The sequence below is a fragment of the Xylocopa sonorina genome, chromosome 11 (genome assembly GCF_050948175.1).
Source record: "Xylocopa sonorina isolate GNS202 chromosome 11, iyXylSono1_principal, whole genome shotgun sequence".
Classification (NCBI taxonomy): domain Eukaryota; kingdom Metazoa; phylum Arthropoda; class Insecta; order Hymenoptera; family Apidae; genus Xylocopa; species Xylocopa sonorina.
Window position 1 is genome coordinate 2418846 of NC_135203.1, and position 27346 is coordinate 2446191.

At 33.5% G+C, this 27346-nt stretch overlaps 5 protein-coding genes across 7 annotated transcripts in view; 2 read left to right on the plus strand and 3 right to left on the minus strand.

The window, feature by feature from the left end:
- Nucleotides 1-27346, minus strand: part of Rad23 (UV excision repair protein Rad23) — a 76027-nt gene that overhangs the window by 31605 nt on the left and 17076 nt on the right. The window lies entirely within an intron of this gene.
- Rab23 (RAS oncogene family member Rab23) lies at nt 1011-13146 on the plus strand. 3 transcript variants are annotated; one of them, XM_076904154.1, is made up of 6 exons: nt 1011-1300; nt 5796-5917; nt 8505-8730; nt 10351-10430; nt 10502-10695; nt 12895-13146. In XM_076904154.1, the coding sequence occupies exons 1-6, from the start codon at nt 1268-1270 to the stop codon at nt 13023-13025; spliced, it is 786 nt and encodes a 261-aa protein (XP_076760269.1). In that variant the 5' UTR covers nt 1011-1267; the 3' UTR covers nt 13026-13146. The 3 variants fall into 3 exon arrangements, with proteins under 3 accessions (XP_076760269.1, XP_076760270.1, XP_076760272.1); XM_076904155.1 differs by having other exon boundaries at nt 8505-8667; XM_076904157.1 differs by lacking the exon at nt 5796-5917.
- On the minus strand, nt 15165-16515 carry LOC143428894 (BAG family molecular chaperone regulator 2). The gene is made up of 3 exons (XM_076904158.1): nt 16116-16515; nt 15745-15857; nt 15165-15655 (listed from the first exon to the last, which is right to left on the minus strand). The coding sequence occupies exons 1-3, from the start codon at nt 16324-16326 to the stop codon at nt 15422-15424; spliced, it is 558 nt and encodes a 185-aa protein (XP_076760273.1). The 5' UTR covers nt 16327-16515; the 3' UTR covers nt 15165-15421.
- Rpl38 (ribosomal protein L38) lies at nt 17241-17996 on the plus strand. Its single transcript, XM_076905081.1, has 4 exons — nt 17241-17345; nt 17524-17584; nt 17696-17818; nt 17926-17996. Exons 1-4 carry the CDS (start codon nt 17343-17345, stop codon nt 17964-17966), a joined length of 228 nt encoding a protein of 75 aa, XP_076761196.1. The 5' UTR covers nt 17241-17342; the 3' UTR covers nt 17967-17996.
- Nucleotides 20442-22686, minus strand: LOC143429410 (uncharacterized). The gene is made up of 5 exons (XM_076905066.1): nt 22621-22686; nt 22160-22539; nt 21540-21816; nt 21115-21448; nt 20442-21043 (listed from the first exon to the last, which is right to left on the minus strand). The coding sequence occupies exons 2-5, from the start codon at nt 22523-22525 to the stop codon at nt 21016-21018; spliced, it is 1005 nt and encodes a 334-aa protein (XP_076761181.1). The 5' UTR covers nt 22526-22539; nt 22621-22686; the 3' UTR covers nt 20442-21015.

Genomic DNA, 27346 nt, shown 5'->3' on the forward strand with positions numbered 1-27346 from the left:
ATGTCTTTAATTAAAAGACCAGAAAATACACTGGCATATAGATATTAACTGTGTGAAATGTAATGATGCATATAGTTTTTAAAAAACAAGCGTTAACAATTATAACATCGTTAATAGTATTATCGTTAATAAAATTGTTTATATATAAGTGTATTATGTAATAGTTACTATATTATGTACGACTATGATTTTATATGTTCGTATTTTGGCATACATATATACAATATACATAAAATTGCGCATAGCATATGTATATTCACATCATATATAGATACGTAAATAAATAGGTATGTGTATATATGTATACGAATATATTTACGTACATCGCGTATTCTAAAATATTACAAAACCAATCCCAACTTTTTTGTAACTTTTTATATTACCTATCATCTATCCCTTTTCAAATATCTACAAGAGAAATATACATAATTTCTCTTAAAATTAAATTGCTTTTCAATCGTATATTTTATGCTAGCTGTTGACTATCTCAACTGTATTATTTGCTTTCCAATTACGTTAGGTATCATTTAAAAATACATTACTTGATAGCGATACTTTGCTTCGTTATGTGTTTCTTGTAAATATTTTATAAAATATATTTACTGGATGTATTAAAGTACAACAGAATAATTTTTAAGTAAAATCCTTTACTGGTTATACGACAGTTAAGAACAAAATGTTTCTTGTATGTAGTATAAGTAGTGTACGGATATTTATACAATATAGTAGGCATGTACGTATGTAATTTGTATAAGGCAAAAGTTAAATTAAAAAACTTTAATTTGAAAAATTCCAATATTATACAAATTATTGAATACGCTTGTCTATATATCTACGCCCATTTCGTTCGAAGATCGAGCGAAAGGGGAATAACATCGTGGAATTTAAATGGTTCTCCAACGGTTGGCAATCCAGCTTGATGTGAAACAGAAATGTCACTAGGGAAAGTTACTAAACGGTTAGTCTCGGCAGGTGTATCGTAGATACAGGTGTTCAGTCGGCTAGTGGCGCGTATTCGCGTGAACGGTGTGTACGTTGTTCCTTCAGACTTTGCAGTATTTAACTAATGTTGATTGCTGGCGTAAAAAAGGTGTGCGAGCTTTTCATTTGAAATCCGTGAAAATGTTTCGGCCACGGTGTGAGGTGATCGATTCAAAATATAGTGAAAGGTGATTGTTGCCGAGTAAAATTTTCACAGGAAAGATCAGCGGCAGACATCGCGGGATATATTGTAGCTGGATATTATGCTAATCACGTTACGGTCAGAATGCGGGAGGAAGAACTCGAGATATCACTCAAGGTGATCAAAAATCTAATTTTCATCCTGTTCTCGATACTTTTACTTCGCTTAATACATGCACACTTTGGCCTCACTCTGTAGTTTATAGGGAACAAGACTTTAATTGGCGCGCTTCAAAGTCCAGTAAAAAGATATTAACGTTTCTTTTAAATAAAGAGGAAGCTGATTACTTGTTTACACTAAACGTAACAACTTTTACGCGAATGTAAGCATTTCGCTACGAAATCGAAGTTACCTGGAACGAAATTACATTTGAAACTACTGAGCGTTGATTATCTTACAAGCGAAATTACTTTATCGTCGTTTATGTTATATTTCAAATTTACGCATTTCGGAAATGTGTATGCGCAATGACAGATCTGCATTTAGATCCAACGCTTACACAGATTAGGAACGATGATGCTTAAATACCAATAATTATTTCTTTCATTTCTATTCTTCCTTCGTTAGATGAAACGGATAACACGAATGATTGAAAGTGTAAGAGCAGAAAAATTGTATCGCTAATAAAGCATGCTACTTGTATGATTTAAATTTGTGAGTTTAAATGTCCAAGTGTTTCCGTGAAAGAGACATTTATTTTTTAATATATTCCAAACATTTTTCGAAACAAAAGTTATTTTTTTATAATATTGAATCTTTATTATCAAAGACTCATAATCAACTTTATAATCAAATATGTATGCACAAAGTAGAAGAACTAAACTAAATGCCTTCATTTTTATAGCGATTAAAGGAAAAGTATGTAGATAGAAATATTATTGTTGTATTTAAAAAATTGATACAATATCATTTGGCCTGCTCCAATGATTGCGGTTTATCTTTTGATTGCTATAACGGTACGTACTGACATTTTCATGGGCATGTGCTCGTGTAAAATCTGAACACTTGGTAGAACCAGTGCGTGCATACGTAGAACAGGCATCGTTACATTTTATTTCGTTATATAAAAGTATATATCCAACAACACTGATATTCACTTCAATGAAACGATATACCTTTGCGATTATCCCGCGTTAATATTTTTTACCTTCATTATTTCTAATTGCCGCATTTTATTTAGCGAACGATTTCAACTTGAGATACTGCTTATTCTCTTTCAATTATTGCTCACAGTTTTATGCAATAATTAACGTCACGCACAATCGTAAGTTTTTACAAAAATTTAACTAACAATTAAATTTACGTAACCATCGGCATTAATGCATAGGTATACCGTTATTATCATTGTTGCGCGTGGTTATTTAATTTTTCACTACCGTTCGTTTGCTTTGAATCTAACCCGTAACAGTGATCTCGGTTATTCAAACAGGGGAAAATTTAACGGTAATCTAATAATCTTAAATTCTATAAACACTCGCACAGGTTGCGTTTCGGTCCTCTAATTGGTCGTCCAAAGGGATGAAGCGAGGCGAATGATTTTTACGTTTGAAAGCTTTGTCACATTTCTAAAATAATTAACTGACAATTGTGGGATCAAGCGCAATCGAGACCTCTACCGCTCGCAGTTTCGTCTCCTCGCTGTTACACTTTCCCAACGATTTCTACGGATTGTCGCGTAGATATGGAATTAGAGGCATATTTTAATTCATATATCGCACTCTTACTGACATTATTATAAAGCTTTGATATTTTCTAGTTTCGCGGGGACGCATTATTAGCCGAGGATAAAATTAGAACCGTAGAATTGGGTGCTTCGAGATGTTCGCACGGTTAACATACACTGATTTAATTGGTATTCTGCTCGGTTCGCATAAGTGTCTCGAAATTGCGGTTGAATATAGCAACCAAGCGGTTCCGATAAATGAAGAAGTTCCAAGTTCAGTCGCCTGTACGGTGATCTTCGAATACGTCTTGCTAGGAGAGAGATTGAACCGTGTCTTGATTAATAATCATCAGGTTCATTTATTTCGGCGGTATTTATAGAAAAAAAACGGTATTCGCCATTGAAATGTCTTCTGTAAAAGCTTACGTAGGTTTATGAGGCTATAAACGAGTTCTAAGAATGTGTACTACGATGGTCTTTCTTCGTTTTACAAAAAAAAAAAAATATAAAATCTTCTCGTAAGATTGAGTATTCATTTATAACGCGACGATATCAAAACGGACAATTATAGAGTATTTCATTAATTTAACATCTTATTGCAAGAATTAACATAATACCTTGAATTTACAGTTATTTTTATTTCTTATTTTTTATAATATTCATAATAAAGAGATTATATATACATTTCGTTAATATTTGCTAGCTTCTTCTGAACGTAGAAAAAAATGGCTGGTAATCAATCGCGTTAATTCGTTCTTGTTTTTTGTAAAAATTGGCTGTCGTTACATAGCCTAAGCGCTAAATTAGTCTTATTATTTGAATTATGAATGTCTCGTGATTCAAGTATGTGGGACAACCTGTTGTAAATGAAAAAAAATATATATATAATGTCTCACTGAAAAAACGGAATGACCTTGACGTCCTCTTCTTGCGTTCTTTTCTTCGTGAAACCCTAATGACCATTTGAAGATTATCCTGAGATATCGTATATACCTGGTGTCTCGAAAGTCAAATACTTGTCCAATTTTAATCACGTACATTATATATTTATACAAATGTATAAAAACGTTATCAACAGTATACTTCTAGATTGCGAGTCACAGTTTTTATTAATTCAATCATAGTATTTCAAGATTCAAACATTGAAATAAACACATATGTACAAAATATTTAGATATTATTTTATCGATGCAAACAGTTTTTGTACATTCTTAACTCTTACAATTAATAATTATGTCTTCAACTGTTACGCGTGATGCGATCGAAGGTATACAAATTCATCTTAATTAAATAAAACTTGTATACTTGTGTACTGTATTACATGTCGTACCTATTGAAATTTCTCTCTTATTACAAAGCAAGAAACTATTTTCGGTGTTTACACATAGACTTTCGGGCAATGTTGTTAGTTTATTCTTTGTATAAAAAAAAAAATAAGCTTCGTTTCACGCCGTCGAGCCGAGAATACTTTCTTGCCGATTCAATAATTTTAGGGACACCCTGTACCTTTATTAGGGTATTACGAACTTCCCATAAATATACATACATACATAAGTTTTAACAGGAGTTCGATCCCGAGGACCGGTTCACGTGGACAGGGGCCCTTATCGATTTAACCTACTTCTTGCTCTCAAGCGAACCGTTATCTCTGATTTTGGCAGAATTATTTAAGGTACGATGCCCCTTGGTGGACACGGTCTCTTTTGGATTTTCACCAGATCTTTATGCGCGATCAAATATATTATCCATCGTTTAGAGGAATCGTTATGCTCGGAATATTTATGTCCCGCTAGCATCGTGTAGTACCGGAAGAAGAAAAAGAAGTGGAATTAATTTGCATATTAAGTGGCGCTTTATCAATTTCTTGCAAACCTTCGTCGACACCCGAAATGTGTACGTGTACGCGTACGAAAGTTGCACGGTGCGATCGCGACGACAGTAATGCCTTAGATAATCAACGAAAAATGATGGCACACCTTTGATATCGGTGAGAATGTATTCATAATTAAGCGCTTCCTCTTTTTCTTCGCTTGAAATTAACAGTCGACCGGTAACTGTACATGAAAAACTGTTAATCAACCTGAAATCGTAAAAGACACTCGTGCATACTTTAGCTAGATCTCCTTTATTATTTTACGTCGTTATATCTCCAGGCTCGGTGTCTCTCCGCGAACGATCTTCGCCGTACCGATTATTCCGTTCGAACCATCATTCGTTATTGTACTCGCGTTTACGCACGAACGAATCTTAATTCTTGCAATTTTTAATTATCCAAACGTATCCCTAAAAAACAACGTCATTCGTGTCTGCGAACGAAATAAAAGTAACAAATATATGTTTTACTTTCAATCTTTACGAACGTTTATACGATTTATCGGTTATTCCATCGTGAACGATCAATTGGTAAGAATGAACATCGAGTCACATTTCGAATCGATCGGGTAAATGTGTATTACGATGTTCTGATCGATTACTTCCGCCTTATAGTGTATTCGAGCGCTCTCGCCTTCTATAATATTTCCTTGATCCAACGACGATTTGGTAATTTTGATTGAACCGAGAGACGGACAAAAAAATTAGTGGACGGTTGTACAATTATTTTCATACGATCATACTGTATCTGCGTTAGTTGTACGTCGACTGTTAGGAGCGTTGTTTCAATTACTCGCTTTCAATTACTCGTAATCAGCTGGGAGGAAAGTCGCGCGAGAAATTAAGCAGAATATCTACGCTCGCTGTTTGTTCGTCTCGACTTACAGGTTTTAGAAAGTCCACCTTGCAGAGATGATCGTGCATGTATGCGCGCTAACCATACTCGACTCGAAATTGCTCCGATCAATGACTAATGGTAACGATCCGTCGTTCGTAATGAAACGATCTACAGGAGTCGCCGATACGAGTTCCGACCGATAAGACCCGTGAAGCGTATACAGAACTCTTTATTTGCAGGTGGTGATAGTCGGTAACGGAGCTGTAGGGAAATCGTCGATGATCCAAAGGTTTTGTAAAGGCACGTACACGAGAGACTACAAGAAGACGATTGGCGTTGATTTTTTGGAACGGGAGATCGAGTGAGTAAGAGAAAAAAAAAACAAAAAACACTCAAAGAGTTGATCCTTTATACGAAAAAGTAGTAATGTCAATTTTGTGAACCAACCGTCGATTTGTTGGCCTTGTTAAAGGTCTTCCTTTTCCCCACAATCGGATCACGGTGGAATATTTATTAGTTAGTTGGTGGGAAGAAATCGTTCGATCAAGTTTCGAACTGGTTGATAATGCAAAGTAATGTTCGATTGATAAAAAAACGTTACGTCCAAGCCCTTCGTCTGGTTGCTAGCCTTGCGGTATTTTTCAATATTCCCACGTGGTTCTTTTGCGCACGAAATATTATTTATGCGCGTTACGCGTAACGAAACCGAGGCTCTTTGAGTATAGTCGTAAGAGCTGGGTTTCGTTCTGGCATCTGGTTGATTAGTCAAATTGATTGTACGACACAGGAGCACGCGATGCCACGACGAACAGTCGTAGACAAGGCTCCGATCTTCGTTTAAAGGCGACGAGTTTTCGTGTTCTCGTTTTTCTATCGAAAATAAATATCTCACGAACGGTGGGAACATTGATACTACCGAAGTGGAGTAAAAATCGTTTTCACGTTGCTGGTAATATACATAGAAAGATGAGGAGCTGAAAGCCTGTCGGTCGATAATTAAAGAGTGTGTTAAAGGAAGAATGTGTAACAGGTGTAATTATACTTTTATAGGAGGACGTCCTGCTCTTAGACGTCCAATTTTATCATTTTCTGGGAGAACGGTGAATCCTTGCCCCGATTATTCTCGATCGCTCTTTAACTTCAATTTCGATCGCAAGGAGCTACATCTAATTAAATCACCGTTGTCAGATTTGTTTAATGAGACCTATATGGTACGCGCTCCATTATTCGTTCGATTACTAATTAAAGAGAAACCTTCGCGTTAAAGTATCCTAATCTGGTTGAACTTTTATTTTAATTTCTTATTTTCTCTCTCTTATAGTGTCTGTAATTTGAAAGCTCATTAATCTGTTCACACGGCTCGTTGATCCTTGCGCGATTAAGCAAACGAATTTTCCTTCGTTACCTCTCGAGCTTCAGACTCCATTTACTTATAACTGTGCTGTTATTTGGCGAGGCATCTTTCTAGAGTGCGACCACGCGTTTCTAGGTCCCTGAGAAATGCGCGCGTTATTCGTCTCGACACGAGTTATCGTGGGATACTTCCTGATGCACTTTTGCCCCGCGGTAATCGTGGTCGCCTTTTTCAGAGAGGAAACCCCTCTTTTTTGCCCCTCCTTTCACCCAGCGGAACGCACGAAAATAAGAAGGAAAACGCGATTACCTCAGCATTTTACAATCGCTAGGTTTCCTCGAACAGTAACCCCGTAGTAGACTGGTTTCGTGCTAATGGCACCGCGATAATTCAGCAACGTTCGAATGTGACGTATGGGGTATCGATGGAGGGACGAACTAAATTCGCTGGATCGAATAACGGAATGCAACACGAGGCTCGATCTCGAACAAAATTAATCGGTTCATTTAAGAGAAACGCGGTCGTGTTCTCTCTTTTCCCTTTTCATTCTTCTCAAGTAGATCGAGAATTCTTAAAGTCAAACCGGTGTTTTGCGACGGAATCTTTATATTTCAGCGAAACATTAACGTGGCTTAAGGGGAGTATAAATACAAACCGAACGAAATTTGTTTTTTATTCCCTCTTCCCCCTGTTTTATTCCCTTCTTCCTATCCAAACGTTACATGAATTCATTGCAGAATTTTAAAGCGTCTCTGTCTCTCTTTCTCTCTCTCTCTCTCTCTCTCTCTCTCTTTCCCTTTCTCTCTTTCTTAGCTTTATGCGTACATTTTAGCAGTATTTTTAGAGAGCAAGAAAAGGTAATGAAAAAAAGAAACGTTACGAGTTTATGCATATGCATTGGTTGTTTCAAGTACCGGGTACCGGTACCGGTGACCTTCATCACGACAGCCTTCCATCCGATTTTATTTAACCTGCACGTATGCATGTATCGAGGCACATTGGCCTGACCGACATAGAAATTTTACGATCCGAAATTCCCTGCATGTCCTCGATATCGCGTAATTTCGTAGTGGCTCTCGCACAAATATCTTCTGTCGTCGAGAGCCTCGCCCCTGCTGGCCAACCCCTGATATCTTCCTCATTAGCATTATCTAAAACGATCGATTTCTGAATAACGCGTTAAGATAGACGCGTGAACGAGTAGCACGTGGCTCGAGGAAAACGAGATACATAATCGTTGCTTAGAAGCATCGAAATAGCAACGATTACTACTGCCCTAGCACTAGAACGCTATCTCGAAAGCTGTAAACGCGTGTAAAATGATTTCGTCGTCCGTGTACGATGGTACGTCGACGGCCAATGTTCTCCAGATACTCGACCGCGCCGTAAATCGTTTGATCCTGTTCCGGTTTACGAAACGGGGAGAAAATGGAGAACTGGAACGTACCCGCGAGCAAGCGTAGGACTGAATCGATCCAGAACGATTCAGCGAATCGGTCGAACCGGGTGGAATTATTCCCAACGTGCGGAGAAACGCGTGCACATTTTCTTGGGGGAACTTCCTGATGAACGACCGTTTCCTTCGTTTCCGCAGAGTGGACGGCGAGGACGTAAGACTGATGCTGTGGGATACCGCCGGCCAGGAGGAATTCGACGCAATCACCGCGGCTTATTATCGCGGCGCCCATGCCTGCGTCCTCGCTTATTCAGCTACCGACAGGGATTCCTTCGACGCCATTCCTTCGTGGAAGCTGAAGGTACGACTCTCGAGAGCATACGAGACATACACATCGCGGCTGAACCGGTGCAAGCACGTTTCCGTAGGTAGTCACGACGGATGGCGGAATGTGAAAGTGAAGGTGCCATTAAAGCAGGGGGCTGATTTTAAGTCGCTCCACGGCTGAACGTTTCCACAAGGTAGCGACGCACCGGTCTTAGATCGTTTTGCGAAAATACGCATTTCGTAGAATCGTCTCGTCCTGTCCGGCGGAATCGATCATGCGCGCGTACGCGTGTTTAGCAAAAGGATGGTGTTTCCTTTCAGGATTCCTTTACGTTTTCGCTGTCCTCGCGCTTCATCTCTCCGGAGGCTCCGCAGTCGGAACGATACACGTGTCTTTAATAAAGTAAACGGTTTTTAGTTGTTCTTATATTGGATTAACGAGAAAGTTTTTTCGGTTACTTGGTGTGAAATAAAATGCATTTTTTCTATACAAAGATTAAACGTTCACGAGTAATATACTTTCAAATGTTAAGGGGGGAAAATCGTAACACTGACATAAATCTTTCGTAACAATCGCAATGTTATCTATGTATGAACACCGAAAATAGTTTCTTGCCAATCCAATAGAATAGCAAAGATTATACTTAAAATTGTTCGAGATACTAATTGATAGACATAATACTTTCGGCTCTGTTGTACAAATTTTTTACTTATGTCACTATCGCAGAAAATGAGCGTTATTGTTTTTTTAAGTTAGTGTCGTCGTCTTGGTTGAATTGTTACTTGAAAACGATTTAAAAAGTATAGTTTTATCCAAGAGACGATATTTTTTAAAGGACGTGACTAAACGAGGAAAAACTGAATCTTCAGTCGATACAGTTTCCAGTTTCCCGTCTATCGTCCCGTAAAACGAGTATAAGGTGGAGAACGCACGCGATTGTTATATGCTGTATATACCGACAGCGGTGCCTTAAAAGCACTCTGTTAGAGGATCCTAGCTTTATATGTTTATTTAAATGAACCGTTCTGGTTGCGTGCACGTAGAGCAAAATAGAAATTTATATTAGCAGAAATATGTGCACGTATTTCGTATTCTAACTAAAATGTTAGAATATCAAAGTATGGTATTCTAACGATGGAAATAATTGAAACCTGCTGTAGCGTGAACGATGTAGCGTCAGAGAAAAATGGAAAAGAAGAGAGCGACACAAGCGTAAAAGACTGTGAAAGAAACTTTTTAACTGTTACATTTTCCAGCATTCAACGAAGGAACAAGGATGATATTAATACGTGCATAAGTAACTCACGAAGGGTACGATAAGAAGGATGTTAGCGGCAGATGATTCCGATCATCCTTCGAGATCATCGGACACGCTCTCGAATTCCTTACGTAGAAACTTGTATGTTCGCTTTTTTCATTCACTGCAGGAGAAACACTGTCGAGAAAGGTGTAACCGAGTCTCGAACAAGTACAAATCGCAAATACGAATAGTTTGTCTGCGTTGATCTCTATCTTCCCATGACACCGATACATTAAACGAAACTGTACATTTCAGATTTGAACGGGAAAGTGGGAATTTGCTTGCTTGAACCTAACGATAGTTAGCGCACGCAATAGGTACAAACGCGGTTAGGCAGTTTGTTAGCGCGTTAATTAGGAAAAAAGGTTCGAATCCCGGTTCGCAGATTGATAAGAGCGGTCTTCTCTGTTTTGCAGGTGGAAAACGAGTGCGGCGAAATTCCCACGGTTCTTGTACAAAACAAGATGGACCTCGTTGATCAGTGCGTCATTGATCCGTAAGCGTAACGCCTAGTTTACTTAATTAGCGGCGCAATTTCGAGTAATCTCGAGCATAGCATTGTTTCAGGGACGAAGCTGAGAGACTCGGTCGTGCCCTGGGCTGTAAGCTTCTAAGAACGTCCGTGAAAGAGGATGTCGGAGTCATGAGCGTCTTCCGGCATTTGGCGTCACGATGTCTCCACGAGATGCGTCGCTGCGACGATGACTATCAGGACGACCTGAGATTATATTCTGCCGGGCCTAGATCTCCTTCTGTAATAAGTGAGTCGATATCTCTATCTCGTGCTACGTATATAAATTGCTTCGCAATAGCAAGGATTTCGATTATACATCTTCTTACTCAAAGTCAATATATTTACAACGGTGGAGGATATCCCAAGTCGTATTCGGCATCAGTTTTTATCTCAGGCGCTCCTTTGTTGAGTCCTACTCGATATTCTTTCATTTTTTGTACTTCCAATCTGTATAAATCAGATTACATGTATGTAACTCGATACTGCATCGAATGGACAACGCAGAAAATGTTAATGCACATGGTTAGCACGGGAATGGAAGATTTGGATAAGGTAATTACCGATATGTTGCTCCCGGGACAGTTGATTTTATTTGATGTCATCTCAAAATAAGACAGTCGCGATTCTCACCGGCTATTAAACGCGACGAATCGTACGAACATGAACAATGCCGCGGCGTCGATTCACACGTGGCCGATCCGATGCAGACGCTGACCAGTTGTTTTAGCCGGTAATGGCTGTGCGAAAAGAACAGTGCGGCTTCTTGGAAACTCCTCGAGAAGATGCATAATGTATCAACTGTACCGGATACGTACGCTTGCGCTTATGGGTGGAGCTGATCCTGCGACTTCGTCTTTAACTATATCGTCATCACGTTCGTTGTCCTCGAGGAGGACATACGTATCGGCTCCTGTTCGAAGTAGATTATTTATTGTTGCAATCTTTCAACTTTCACCTTCGTTTTCTTTTCTTTTTTTTTGTCTCGAAACGTTTCAACTTTATAGTTGCATAATTGATTCAACGCGTTTTTAAGACAGCGCGAGAGTTGAATGCTAGCCCAATTTTAATCGATGGTCTAATCTGGCCAGTATTTGGAGAATTTTTTTTCTTATTATAGAATTCCGAACATTCCCATGTGAAGAAAATTATGAAATTACGTTAAAAGTACCTAAACGTACAATCGTTCTAAATATTTTACGTTAATGACCACCTTAACGTCGAAAACCTTAGGCGTGTACGTGTAAGGTGTAAATACATCTTCAGATCGCGTGACCGTAAACATCGATCTTGAATCTTGAATAATGCACCGGTTTATATATGTACGTACATATGTGTTGTACACACATAACATAGAGATCTGCATATTTTTCACGTTCCGTCGGACGTTACATTTCGCTTTTGCGTATCGATAGCTACCACCGTGGGTGAATAAATTGCTGCTGATCAAACAAAGATTGGAGGGACTTAGCGATGAATTATAATATTGAATAAAAGACGGGAAATTACAGTGCTGTGCTGCGATCTACTTGTACGATATAAGAGAATACAACTAAAATGGTTTGCTTTAACGTTGAACGAAAGAAACGATCGCATTTCAAATGCAACAATGTTGAAGGTGTTTCACGAATGTGTACGGTAAAAATGTGGGAACCAAGCGTGACTCGCACTTACACCCCCGAGACGATACTCACATCACCGGAACGATATTTAATCGTTACTGTTAACACTAGAATTACAAACTACGCGCAGATGATCGCAATTACACAGCGGTGCTTACAAAGAAAGTATAATGTATTGTTGTGAACAATAAATGTGTATTGCAAGCATTTTTTTATGTCAATAAAAGTCGATGTAAATTATGTTAAACACTACTTTATGATCTTAGTAATTATGGAGAATAGAAATCTGTGATCCATCATTTTCATGAGTTTCCTGTAGATCTAACGTGAATTATTTTACTATAAACATATACGCGTGTACTGTCTGTTTATTTCTCTCCGCTGATATAATAATCTGTAGATAATCTCCGATAAATAACTAACCCTGTTCGCTATGGTAATTATACAACTTTGACGAAGGTACTTCGATTAAATTCAGACAAGCTCTATGCGAAAAGTGTACGATTAAAGTATTCTATTTCACATCAACACTTGTCTAACGTTTTTAGTTGTCCGTATATGTAGTAATTGAACGAAAATTGATTGGATATAATCAATTTATTAGTTAACATAAATTGTACAAATAAGTACTTATCTGTTTACAACATATACAGCATTTACAGAGATAGTAAAATTATCTGTACCGTATATCTATTTCTAATAACACATCATGTATAAGTACAAAATGGAGTGTAACATGTTATACTATAAACTCAGGACACCGCAAGAACTGCTTATAATCTCTGGCTGCAGATTTCATGATTTACGAAAATATATATCTGTTACAGGTGCATTTAGTCCAAATGGATCCACGTGTGGTCGGAGTACGGGGAATGGTACCATAATTTTGCGGCCAGGGGCCAAAACAAAGAACCATAAGAAAAGGAATTTCGTAAAAAACGCTTGCAGGCTACTTTAGTCTTTGCGTGGATAGGTATACGTGAGAAGCTGTAATGAATACCATTCAACCATGTACAGATTGATATCTATAATTCGTATTTATGAAAAATATAATTATAATATGATTGTTTCAACCTCTATCAACTGTTTTAACGATTTATTATTATGAAATAGGCACGCAACTATTAACGATCATTGTCAAAAAATATAAGAGAAGAAAAATAAACGTCATTATCTGTGAACGATACTGTTATGTCAAAATTGTTTACGACTGTTGCAGATAGTATTTACTATATTATTTTGTAATATATATTTGTTTTGATTCAATGATTATAGAAATTCTGCATCTATATAAATTTACTTTCATTTAGTTCTCGTTGGACAATAGTTATTCTACTTATGCTAATGAAAACGAAGTTCAATTTATATAATAAAAAATGTTGCTCATTCCTGTCAACTAAAAAATATAAAGAGTTTTAGAGGTGTACGAAGTACAAAATAGAAACAATGTAACATCATGATCAGGACAATGTTTTTTAAATTTGCAATGTAAATACGTCGATTACTTCATGTTTAAGCATTTTAATGCTTAAATATTTTAAGTATGATTTTGTATTTCACAATTCAGTACTTCTTTTACATCTGTGTTAAGACTAATTTGAAGTGTCTTTTTATGGTTCTGTAAATATATATATCAAGCATGTATCAAGAATTACCGCTGAAAAATCGATGTAATACTTTTTTTTATATATTTGTTAACAATTGTTTTTTATATATTTATATGCGTTGAAATCACATAGAGAATTATAAATCTATGAACAATTAGTGAAGAAAATTAAAGTCATAATTCTTAAATATTATAATTTAGGAGAATAATATGTTTAGAGCGTCGGGATTGTTTTATAACATTTTAAGTTCCTTGAGAACATTACAGATACTAATTTATATGTAAACAAATATTGATATGATGATTAACCAAATATTGTAGTTTATAAGAAACCAAATATTATGTGGACAGATAATACTTCTCTTTAATAGTAACGATGGAAAATTAGTAAGAAAAAAAAATTGCGATTTTTAGATAATTTATTTTAATTATTATCTCCAAAAATGCTGAATGGGAATTTAAATCAGTTTTATTTTACTTCAACTATATGTACCATTTAATGGCACTTCATTATGTAAAAAAATATAGATCAGAAAATATGAAATTCTTGCACAAATATTTTTATTATAAACTACGCATTGGGACTCTTGAAAGTTTAAACCTATACTACAACTGGAAATATCTGTATGAAGTATAACGAATATTGCAATTAAATCTATAACGAAATGACAAATCATTATATAACTAAAATGATCTGGCAGTAAACTAGCACATTAATACTAATAATTTTGTTAAGAAAGAGAGAATTACATAAGTTTAATATAGAATAGATGTTGATGCAATTAGTAGTTAAACTCTAAAAAATAATCAATTTTTGGAAATTGCACTAGATTGTATATTCAATCTTCTCAGTTCATTTTGTTACATTTAATTGCCAAAAAGTATAAATTCTGTTGTAAATATAATAATTTCATCTATAATATTACGATAAAATTATATTAAAATTTTCAATAAATATTTAACGTACAAAAAATTCAAAGTCGTTTCTGAAATAATTGTAATTTTCACTAAAATTTGTAAATTTTTTTATAGCAGGAAGCACTATTAGTTTTAAGTAATCAACAGAATGGCGAAATTATATTGTAGGCACATCAAAGTGACCAAGCAGCAATCGCACATATGTGATATCCACACAAAGATTATATGTCATGAGATTTTATTAACAAATACGTTAATATTTTCTCAGATTAAAACAAAAAGTTGTGAATGTTTATTTTTATTTATTGAAAACCAAATTGCGTTAGAGCCTTCCTAACATATAATACCAAAATATCATCACATATTAATATCATTTATTTTGTTTTCCATCGGATATAGATTTTAATAAGACTGTGGTTCTTAATGTAACACCTTTATCCATATATTATTCAATCATTGATTTAAAACATATCAATTTAAGTTTTAAAAATTTATTAAATAGAAGGGTATTTTTATTACTTGTATAGTAATTGTATAATTAGTCCTACTATAGTGAATGCGCAAATATAGATATAAGTGCACTGAAGCTTATTTGCGCAAATAGCAAGATATAGAAATAGTATAGCAGAGAAAGTAACCCATACTATACAAATAACATTTGCTCTACATTTAGCATAGACATCACCATTAAATTCTTGTCAAGCACCCTGTTGCTTTATTTAATTTTTATTTCTCTCAAGTCTTCTGTCGAACAACAAAAACAGATCAACTGTTCACTTAAGAAGTGACTTATCTGATTTCCTTTGAAATTGCTTATCCCAAGTGAAGCTTCACAGTAATTGAATTGTGTGCATTTTGTCAATATAATCCAATAATCCTTGCAATCTTTTCTTTATCCGTTTCTGATCGTCCATAGTGCATCCAAGAATAGCTGTTTCAAAATTTTTGTCAGACTGACCGAATCCTTGTGAAGTACAGGCGTTCATGAAAGATGCACAACGCTGTCGAGTTCCGACTGGATCATCACGAAGACTAATCACTAAACTATCGATCAAACCATTTACCTAAACAAACCGATATATTTTGTTTTCACGAATGGTGTCAAATCGAATGGTCATTTAGTATGAAAAATTACTTGTATACATATATATACCTGGTGTAACGCTTCTTCTTGTATCTGATCACGCTGAATTTTTACCAAAACATCAACAGTCAAACATCGCATTGATAATCTCTCTGCATACCTTAGTATATCATCTCTGTCGGCTATTGTTAAAAGGTGAAATATTTATAACGTGATCATCGTTCATAGGTTATGTTTAATACGATGTAACAACGATAATGTATCGCAATTGAAAGCAAACGAATATAATAAACATAACTATTTAATATCACAGTGAACTAAATTACGATACTTAATCAAATTCGACAGGCAAGTGGTATAAACGTCAAAATTGCGAACGATGTTTCTAGATACATCAAAGCTGACCTTGCATTCTTAACGTACACGAGATAAATACTTACTGTCTTCCAATAGACTCAGGATTTCATTATTCCTAAGTGTGTCTAAGGTGGTTAGAAGTGTATCTCTTTCTTCTTCAAGTCTCGAAGCATCTTTCCTCAGCTGTTCTACGTGTACTTCAATCTGATCAAGAAGATTGATTAACCTGTCTTTTGATTTTAACGAACCGTCACAATCCGCGCTTTCTACAATATGCGGCAACTGACTATCCATTATTAAGAAATTTGTTGATGCTGCCCTTCGACGAAACGACGTAGCCTTTGTGTGATTATGAAACGAAAAATACGTTCACACGTAAAATTCAAACGCGTTGGTCGCGCACAAAATTTATATCGCACGGAATCCGTTGCGTACACTGTATCTACATATATACCTGCAATTGTGATACGGAAAGATGACAGACGGAGCACGTTCGTACACAAAAACGCGTACATGTGTGCGTACGTATACGTATACTTGTGTAATTGACACTGTTTTATCCATTAAATGGCGCTAAGTTTAAAAAGTATTTTGAATATGAGAAAAATAAATCCAAATCCGAACCTAAAACAATTAAATGCGAAATATAAGGCTCGATTATTGTTGAACAAATGTATTTAGTAAATCCGGATAGTCTTATTTATTTTTTTCATTTATGAAATAAATGTTGAGATTTTTACTTGTTTTTTTATTAAATAAAATAGTTTAATAAAAAAGAAATAACTTGATAAATGATATAAGACACTTTATCTTAAAAATAATACGTGTCTCAGAGATACAGACGGTGTTATAATGTTGATTTCTAACATTCAATAATATAAAATTTGAATTCATGTTTGAACATCAATAAATGTAAGATTAATATAAAATTAAATGATTATTTTAATTAATGGTATTTATTTAATTTTATTTTCAGCTATATTAACTTTTTGCTTATTACTAACTTTCAATTGTATAGAGTTTTATGTCCAATAATATATTGTTGCTGATTTGATGCATACATATTTTTACGGAACACGTTCTTCTTCCGGTTGGAACGTAATAAGGTTTGTATTATTTTTTTGCGCGATTTTCTATAATCCAATTTCTCATTGCAAATCATTTCTTTTTTTTTTAAATTGCGTATTAAATGTTCTTTCTGGAAAAATGTATTCTACGTACAATCTAGAAATTTCTAGAATTCAGTAGTCGAATAACCATTTCTCTCAGTTGTTCCAGGTGATTCTAGCAGCATCAAACTTCTGTTCATAATGGTCAGTATTTAAGTACTTACTTTTTAATTATAATTAATACATTTGTTTTTTATTGTGCGTTACAATATACTTCACATTATGCTTAAAGATATATTAAGAGTGTACGTTAAGTTGACGTAACATAACCTTATTGTGGCATGATATCTTAATAATACAAGTAATTTAAAATACATTTTAGCCACGAGAAATTAAAGAAATCAAAGACTTTCTCTTGAAAGCCAGAAGGAAAGATGCAAAATGTAAGTATTTAGATTATAAATAATTCTTTTATTATATTATATATGTAAATATAAATTACTTTTTATTTATATTTATATCAATTTTTACATATTCTCGTTGCAATAATACAGCTGTGAAAATTAAGAAGAATGCTGATAATGTGAAGTTTAAAGTTCGCTGTTCACGATTTTTGTACACCCTTGTCATTACAGACAAAGAAAAGGCAGAAAAGTTAAAACAGTCGTTACCTCCAGGTAGTTATTTACTTAAGCCAAACATATTGATGAATAATTACTTCTAATTTATACTCTCGTGTTAAATGCAAGCACTTTTCTCTCTGTAATACATAATATATTTTTAGGTCTTCAAGTAAAGGAAGTAAAAAGAAGCGAGCGTATGTAATTAATGAAATAAAATAATTTTTTAAACATACGTTTAATGATTTTACTCCTATAGTGAAAGTTTTCAAATTGTTAAATTGTGTTTTCTTCTTGGGTGCTGTTTTGGTTAGATATAATGCAAGGTTGATTTAAAAAATATCTTCTTCTTTTAAGCATACATTGATAAACACTCCTTCTTTCTTTAGGAGAAGCACACATCAGTTTTAGCTCATCATATGTATCTGCGCATATGTTTCCACTATTACATGTAGGTCTTTGATCATAGGGATACATTTGATAATAGTTAAATCTTTTTTGGCATTTTCTTATACTGTGTTGTGCTTGTTTCAAATTTCTTTTCAAAGGACAATACTTTCTTTGACATGGTTGTGTTTGAAGTTTGATGTACCATGAGAATAATATTCCTAATTCATCATAAATTGCATCCATTTCTGACATATGATTCAAAGGAGCAGAAGTATTTTCATTATTACACACTAATTCTTCAGGTGCGGGTATAAAAGTTTGTTCCATGGTAAAAGTGTTAGAATTTGCATTTTTGGTTGATGTGTTTATTATAGTTGACCTACATAAATATTTTAAATTATTACTGCATAATTCAATTAAATTAACTAAAAGTTTAATAGTGATATTTATATTATGGGAAACCTTTTTAATTTGTTAATAGACATGTGTGGTACAATATTTGGTTTTTTGATCATAGAATCTGAGAAATATTTTGAATCGATAGCTATATTTGATAATAAAGAGTAAGGTAAACAATTTGATTGGGAAGTGAAAATTCTATTTCTTTTGCTATTGTTACTGAACGTATTTGTATCTTCATAGGTAAGTTCAATCAGTTTAGAACTCGTATCGTTTCGTTCTCTAGAATTGTGAACATTTTCCATATCCCATTTGTCTAATAATAATCCATCTTTTACTATATTAGATTTTTCTGAAGATAACGGTAATACTAACAATTTTAAATGTTCCTCTGACAAACAAATATTTTTGTTATTCTGAAAAGGAAGAAACGCGTAATTAAAAAATTATATTAATTATAAATATAAGTGTTCAAAGTTATCTAATACCTTGAATGAGTCTGGATGAAGATCTTTTGTACTTTTAGTAGTTAACTGATTGGATCTATAATTTTCAAGATTTTTATTCTCCCATTTGCTTGATATTGATTTAGATACATCTTTGGTTTTAGCATGAGCTAATGAAAAAGATGAGAAAGACAATCTCAAAAGTAATTGCTTTGTTAAATCTACATGATTAGAAGAAGTCACAATTTTATTTTCATGCGGGCCAAGTAATTTTTTCTTTTCCTAATTATAAATTTTTATTTTAAGTTATATAACAAGAGATTACTTGCACATAATAATTTTTAATATAATATATTTTTGAAGTACTTGTAAAAAAGTTTTTAATTTGTATTGTTTGTTCCTTTGATCATTATGTTTCATATGAAATTTTGAAAAATTATATCTATAGGGCCATGATAATGGCTCTCTTACGCAAGAACCGTTTTTAATTTCCTTTTTTATGGAAAAATTGTTATTGGAGTTGTCCTTGTTCCACCGTGTAAAACATCTTTAAGAGAATGTAACTTTAATGCAATATTAATAACTGAACATAGCCATGGTACTTCATAATATAAACGTTTGCATATAATATAAACAAAAATGTAGTGAACCTTTTGAATATGTAAGAGATCTGTGTGTAGATGCAACGATAACAAATCGTAAATAGAATTATTAGAATCACGACGGCGAGTAATATAAAAAATATTTCCCAGAAATTGCTAAAACCACCTTCAGTTTGACCAAAACTGTTATACCTTTTTTTGGTATCAATTATTTCCAATATTGCTCGTTCATCTTGCATGCTTTTTACTGAGTAATGTGCGAGTAATTATAACTCAAAATAGAGAATTATAAAATAAATAATATGCTTGTAGAAAGTCCGTTTTATTTTTAAAGTATAATTGATACACATGTATTAAGATCTATTCTTAAATTGTAAAATAAAACATTTGAATTGTTACATGCTCAAATCTTTTTTGTTTTACACGCGTGCCATAAGTATACATTATGAAAACTAATCTCTTAATAATTAATTATTTATATGTTATGTGTTGATAGAATAATTCTTCATAGTCGTTTATATAATTCATAAAAATGCTTCAATTACAATTGGTACATCACTTTTCTGTATTTATTCTAAAACTAATAAGGAATAATGAACTTTTATTTTTGTTGTTTACGAATAACTACATGCATCATATTATCATCATTTAAGTCGCTTATCAATCAAAAATACTGTAAGAAATATAATGAAATCTATCGAATGTTTTTAATGTATAAGATTTACATTAATAAATTTCTTAATAGAAAAATGAGATTTTGCACATAAAATTCGTAGAAATTAAAACAAATAGTTTTTCTCCAAGGTCCTCTCATATGATTTTAAAGTATAATAAAATCAATAAAAACAATGATATATATGTATGTGTGTGATGTTGATACTAGTAGTACTTTACTTCTTTTATAGTCAGATGGGCAATTTTATCGAGAATTAAGTTGTTATCCAAAAGAAATTTGGGCAAGGTGTTAATTATTAAAATTTGTACATAAATGAATTGTATTTTTTGTGAGTTGCTTAAGTGATTGCACCTTTCTTGTAGTTGCCCCTCAATATTTTGCCAACAATGAAAGGGGTAGTTTATGAGATGCTAGGGTAACTAAAATTGAGTGTTTCATTATACTCAAGAAGTTCTGTTTCATACAGCTTGACATACAATAAAATTATTAACAGAGTAAAATCAAATACAAATACTGTAATATAAATTTGTAGCATGTCACTTTGCACGAGGTCAAATTTAACTCTCAAGTATATTTAAACTCTTCAGTATCTCTCATTAGTTATATTGTAATTGTATTCATAATCTCAAGTAATTTCCCCACACATCTCATTAGTACCCAAGGATTTTGACGGCTTTAATATCTACATATACGTTTACATATATGTATAAATTTCTTGTAATTTTGCTGTTTTGTAATCACTTATTCATCACACTCATGGTACATAGCTCTGTAGGATGAGAAAAAAAAGGTATCCTTAATTCGCATATAAACATTTACAGAATTGCAAGTGGTTATTACCTTTGCTTATCCATATTTCGTCGAGATAATCTCCGTCCTTGCTCATGTGTAGTTAATGTGTATCTTTTTGTATGTGGCCGATTTGCCCTAAGTTCGCGTGCTTCAGTAGTTTTGGCTTTTTCAACCTTTTGCATAAATTTTTCAATTAATTCAGGACAATTTAAATTTTCCTCTGGTTCCCATGTATCATCCGCTGATGTAAATCCTTTCCAACGAATCAAAAATTCTCTTGTTTTATTTTTTTTAAAATGCACTTCTATAATTTTTTCTACTTCAAATTCTTTCTGATTATCCTTTTCATTCTTATCATCATCTGCTGCTGTTATTTGTTTACCTAAAATTAATTAAAACAACAACAAGAATAATAATACTTAGAATAAAACTATACAATAATACACATTTGTAAAAGAAATATAAGACAATACCATTCTCTGTTTGTTTTTTTAGGCTTGTTTTGGATCTTTTTGATTTTTTTTCCACCTTAGGAGATTTAATCTTTTGCAATTTTGGAGTGTTATCTGATTTTTTAATTTTATTTTCTTCCTCGTCCTCTGTATTTTCAGCTAGATACTCTTCGATCAATTCTGCACAATTTAAATCTTTTTCTTGTTCCCATGTATCAGAATCTTCACCGTATCCCTTCCATCTAACTAAAAATTGACGGCGACCTTTGATTGTACGTTGGCCAACTAATTTTTCTACCTGAGTAATAACATTATATTTATGGATTTATGAGTTGCATTTATAATCTCGGATTTTGTTACTTAAAGTGTAAATGCATAAATACACACATTTGTTATTATCATATGAATACGGGGATATAAATGAAATTATTAAATAGTTTTGTTTTCTTTCTTGTTCTTTATAATTTAGATTCTCTGTAGTATCTTGTTCGCTATAAAGGCAATTTTTGTTATTTACGGTGGTATAAAGTCGGTTAATACGGATAGACGCTATAAACCGAAGCGACGCCATTCCAGTTGCCGCGCAAACAAAATCGAAATGTATGAGTAGTAGATATAAAATATGATCATATCAATCATACCTCGTATTCTTTTTCGTTATTCCCCTCTGACTTCGTCAAAGTAGATGTCTTTTGATCATCTTTTTTAAGTCTCTTGCTTGAACCAGCTTTTCCGACATTCTTATTTTTTTCTTCTGAATCTACAGTGTTCTCGACTTCAGGCGACGGAGGAAACTCGTCGGTTGTTTCCTTTTGACTATGCCGGCCGCGAGAGGTGCGTTTTTTGGCCAAACTTCTGCGTGGTGAATCCACATTTTCATTTTCTTTCCCTTTCTTCATTCCGTAGTTGTCGGCTATACTTAGACACGCGACGCCATCTTCTTCGGAATTGCTGTCACTGGTTGTTTCCGACTCTCTACATTTATTTTTCATACTTAGTCTGCGCATACTGTTTTTAGAATCTGCACGAAATTTTTATTTTTTCATTATTTTTAATTACTACCCGATGAATTACGCACCCTTTTTTATCATTTTATACTTACTTATTTGTACACACAGATTCAATATAATTTTATCCCGCCTTTCCGGTAAACGACTTGGAAGCAGTTTAACGAGCGGTTTGCGCAGGCGCAACGCACGCTTCGGATCTACGCGTCATATAAGAATAATGAGTAATGATTGTGTATATTTGACAATCATTTGAAATGATTGTCTAACCCTTGCAGCAACACAATATTTTGGTTTATCTATCTCTGTGAATTCACTTAAATGTTTCAATAAAAGCGTCAACGAAAGTATATATGCGAGGCTGCAAAAAAAAACGTCTCGTTTTGTTTGAACTGTTCCTTACTTTCAAAAATTACGAGTGCGTAGGAAATAATAGTTAACTATAATTACAATAGTAATATAATGAAACTTCATTTACAATTTTTATCGCGCATTCCGTTTTGTATGTACTCATAGTAGTTTACTTTTATTTATAATGTAACTTATCAATTTCCCAGACAACACAGCGATTGATACGCCAGTGGCAACGGATGGAACGAATTTCGTGGCAAAACCATGCTAAGTTTGTGCTCGTACTCAGCTCTTATAATGGCATAGTCTTAGCATTGGGGTGACGCTTGTGTCATGACACTATTATGTTATAGCACCGCGAATATGGTATAAGGGCAACATCTCCGTGGCAATAACACTATCAGCTCAGCGTAGTGACACGCTTGGCAGTGGTGTAGACTGACATTTATATGGGGTAGCTGTTTCCATGAAAATTATAAACGAATACTAAAAATGACTAAACTAACCAGTTTATTTATTTTTGATTCTAAAATAGATTCACTGACACGAAACAAAGATATAAGAATTTATTTTTATTATTTGTTAATAAACTAACTCGATACGGCGATTTTTTTTCGTAAAGTTGTTAATTACTTTGTTGTAAAAATATATATATTTATTTTATATATATTTCTTTCAACTCATCGTTAAAAATTCATGCGATAGAGGGTTATATTATTTTTTACAATTCCTACAAACAGTAAAACCATGTATTGCGAGAATATATGTACCGAAGGAAAACTTCGCATGTGGCAATACAGTGTTGGTATCGTGTCGATACCATCTTGCCGTGTGTTGTCTAGGTAGGTTTCAAATTTTCAAGAAATGATCAAAAGTTTAAACAAAGTATAACTTTATATCTTTCCACGTGAATTTATTGAGATCGCTTTTGAGAAATATACGTATATTTCTCTTCTTGTGCATGTATTAAACTTTCATTTAAATAAAGATAAGTAAGAATGTTTGTGCATGATTAAGATGTTAAAAAAATATGAAGGAAAAGCATCAAGCATATTTTAACGAAATATGAATTGAAACTTTTCTCCTTTCTAGTACATAAGCTTGACTTTGATATATTATGCAATTTGTCTTTTTAAAATATAAATCCAGTACAATATTTTTTTGTGTAATATTGAATATTTAATTGAAATTATTCTGATACCGTATTTTCTATTGGTCCATTCAATTGGGCTTTCTTGTTCAGATTTTATAAACATTTCTCAACAGAGTAATTATTATTTTATCATAATTTAAATCGTCCTTTTCTTTCACTTATTATCAATTCGTAAAATGATCTAGATACATATGATTGTTAAATTGCTCATCAAATAGTTGCAATTAGAATTAACCAATCACGAATGCTGATTTCCGATGTGCGGATAGATTTCCGTCGACTTCTTCTTTCTGTCATGAAGCTCACTTCATTTTACGAAATATTAAGTTATATTATGTGTTTAATGTTAATTCTGTGTTCCAAACGTTAAGGAATCGAACAAAGAACGTAAGTAACATGATTTCATACTTATTTACGCATATTACTCAACATTTCGAAGCGTCATATCGGTAGCGTCTCTTTTCGTCCTTTCTCAATTTTGACATTTTTAAGTTAGATAAAACGTGTTTGAGTTGCTACATTGGTAAAAAAGTGCGAAAATATTGTTTAGAGAACGTGTTGTGCTAGTTCATTCCTAAACGTAAATTTGCAACGAAATACCGAGAAATGTAAATTGAAATATTCCTTCCTTCCGATAGTTGAATTTTACCTCGAAAGTGATTTATTGCAATAATTTCGTTTGTACGACAAGAATTCGAGTATTTCAGTACATAATGTACTGCAATATTTGCAATTCATACCATATAGTTAATATTTCTTTCTTCCAATAGTTGAATTTTGCCTCAAAAGAGATTTATTGCAATAAATTCCTTTTTACGACAAGAATTCGAGTATTTCAGTACATAATGTATTGCAATATTCGTAATTAATACAATATAGTTGATATTTATTCTTTTCGATAGTTTAATTTTGCCTTGAAAGAGATTTATTGCAATAAATTCCTTTCTACGGTAAGAATTCAAGTATTTCAGTACATAATGTAGTGCAATATTCACAATTAACATTGTATAGATAATAAAATAATATATAGAGTGAAATATTATATATGTTATACGTGCTCTACGTGTAGATATATATTTATAGGACAGTACAAATTTTTCTGTGTAAATTATCTAGGACAATGTATACCATAATATAACAATGCGTACTTTTGTGAGAAAAATACGCATGAAAATTTTCCTGGAACTTGGTACTGTTCTTGGTACTGTAAATCTACTCCTTTGGTAGTAGATTTTCAATTAGTTGATTTGTTTACAGTTGAAGCAGATAGCGAAATACCAAGGCCACGGAATGAAACGTAGAAGGGTAGTTGAATAATTACGTTCGAGCGCCTTCGGCTGCGTTCGAACGCCTTCAACCTCTTTCGGTCGTTCGCGGGGCATGCAGAGCGTGGCATCAGCAGTCAGTTCGTGTCGTCGTCGACTGTGGGTAAGATGTCCTTTGTTGCCGATAAAATTATTCGAGACATGTTTCTGCTTTCGAGGTATGTTCACACGCTTGATTGTCGACTCCGTAATATTCTTAATTAATATTCTATTACACTTTTGTTTTATTATAAACTTTGTATAGTCACTGCACACTTGATTAATTATTTATTGAACATTATCATTAGAAATATGAATTTATCTTTAAATTATCTTTCTGCTTTTTCTTTTATTATGCATTTTATTGTTCATAGTTGTCCGTAGACTTTGTTTGAATTTTGAAGTTATGATTTATGAACTCGTTTATTATAAAATGTTAATATAACTAATTATACCTTTGTATATTTATTCTAATTGGTTTGTTTCATTCTGTCACAGATTTTTAATCGGTTATATCTTTCCAAACAATGGATAAGGAGTAATGAACATCATAATCATTAATATAACAAAGGCCAATGGTACCATTCATGGAAATTTGGTAATATTATAATTATTATTAAAAGAGGTGTGACGCAAAGACTATAAGAATGTTCAACGTATAGTTTAAATTTATACTACCTTTATATTAATCATTTGATAACATTTGATATAAAATTGATGGCAAAACATGATGTACATAGCAAGTAATGAGTTATTCGTTTAATAATCATTCTCGCAAGCAATTTCGAATATTTATAATATATAATATAGCTTTAAATTCTGATAACAAATAAGCGTATTAGAATTTTCGTAGATCAATCATGATTTCTTAATGTGTTCATATGTAGTTCATAATATTTGGATATATTTTACAATATATTCAAACTTTATAATCAATTTTATTTATATATACATATTTTTGCATACTTCCATAATTTAAAACGAAAGTAATATTTTCTCGAACAAACACTCGGTCAGGAAAAGATGAAGAATAATACGAAGTAAATTGTGTGTTGTTTTTATTTACCCCTTGTTCCCCCATGTTCTTTTTCCAGGATATTTTGGTGACCGCGCGCAATGCGGTTGGTAGAGTCAGTGTTTGTTGGGATAATTTTAATATTTTTAGAGCACAGCTGCTCTAATTTTAATTACATTTTTTTTATAATATTCGTGCGCGAAAGATTAGAGTCAGTGTTTGCTTCGTAAATGGCAATAGCATTGTAGTTTTTTATTTATATATTTTTTTATTTTTAATTTTTTTTATTAAATATATGCTGTCACGGTACTAGAGTCAAATTGCTGTCTACCCAAAGGAGCTAGCTGTGCTTCAAAAGCCAAAAATGTAAGTATCTATCGTACTTTATTTACAATTCCAAATTTGATAAACTTTTAATCTTTTTTAATTACTAAGTTAACATATTTATGATTGATTCATTGTAATCAATCATAAGATTAATTACAACAAAGTAAATTAATAATCAATAACATTAACAAGAACTTTAAAAGGCTATATTGTAATAATGTGGTTTTTGTTTAAGCTTTTCAGCTATTTCTACTATGAATCGTCTACCTGTTCTACCCTGGTTACAAGGTTCATGATGTCCTCCTAGAAGTAAGTAATATTTCTTAATACTTTTTCTTAACTGATTCATTGTGTGGTAATATGAATTTTAATTCATAATGTGACTTTCTTTAGGCGTTTGCCATATCTTCGACGATTTCACTGACGCAGCAGCAGCAGTAACAGCAGCAGTTTATCCAGACTCCAGCAGTATCTCTGATGATTTCCTCGAGACTTCAGCATCTCTGATGACTTCGCCTGGACTACTCTACGCATCATACAATGTGAGTTGCATGCTTTTAAGTTCCTCCAGTCATTCAATCATGCCGTAGGACGAAAGGTCCGAATCGGCACGGGTGACTGGTCGTAATTACGTAGTATTCCATTGACGAGCATAGTGACCATGGGTATAT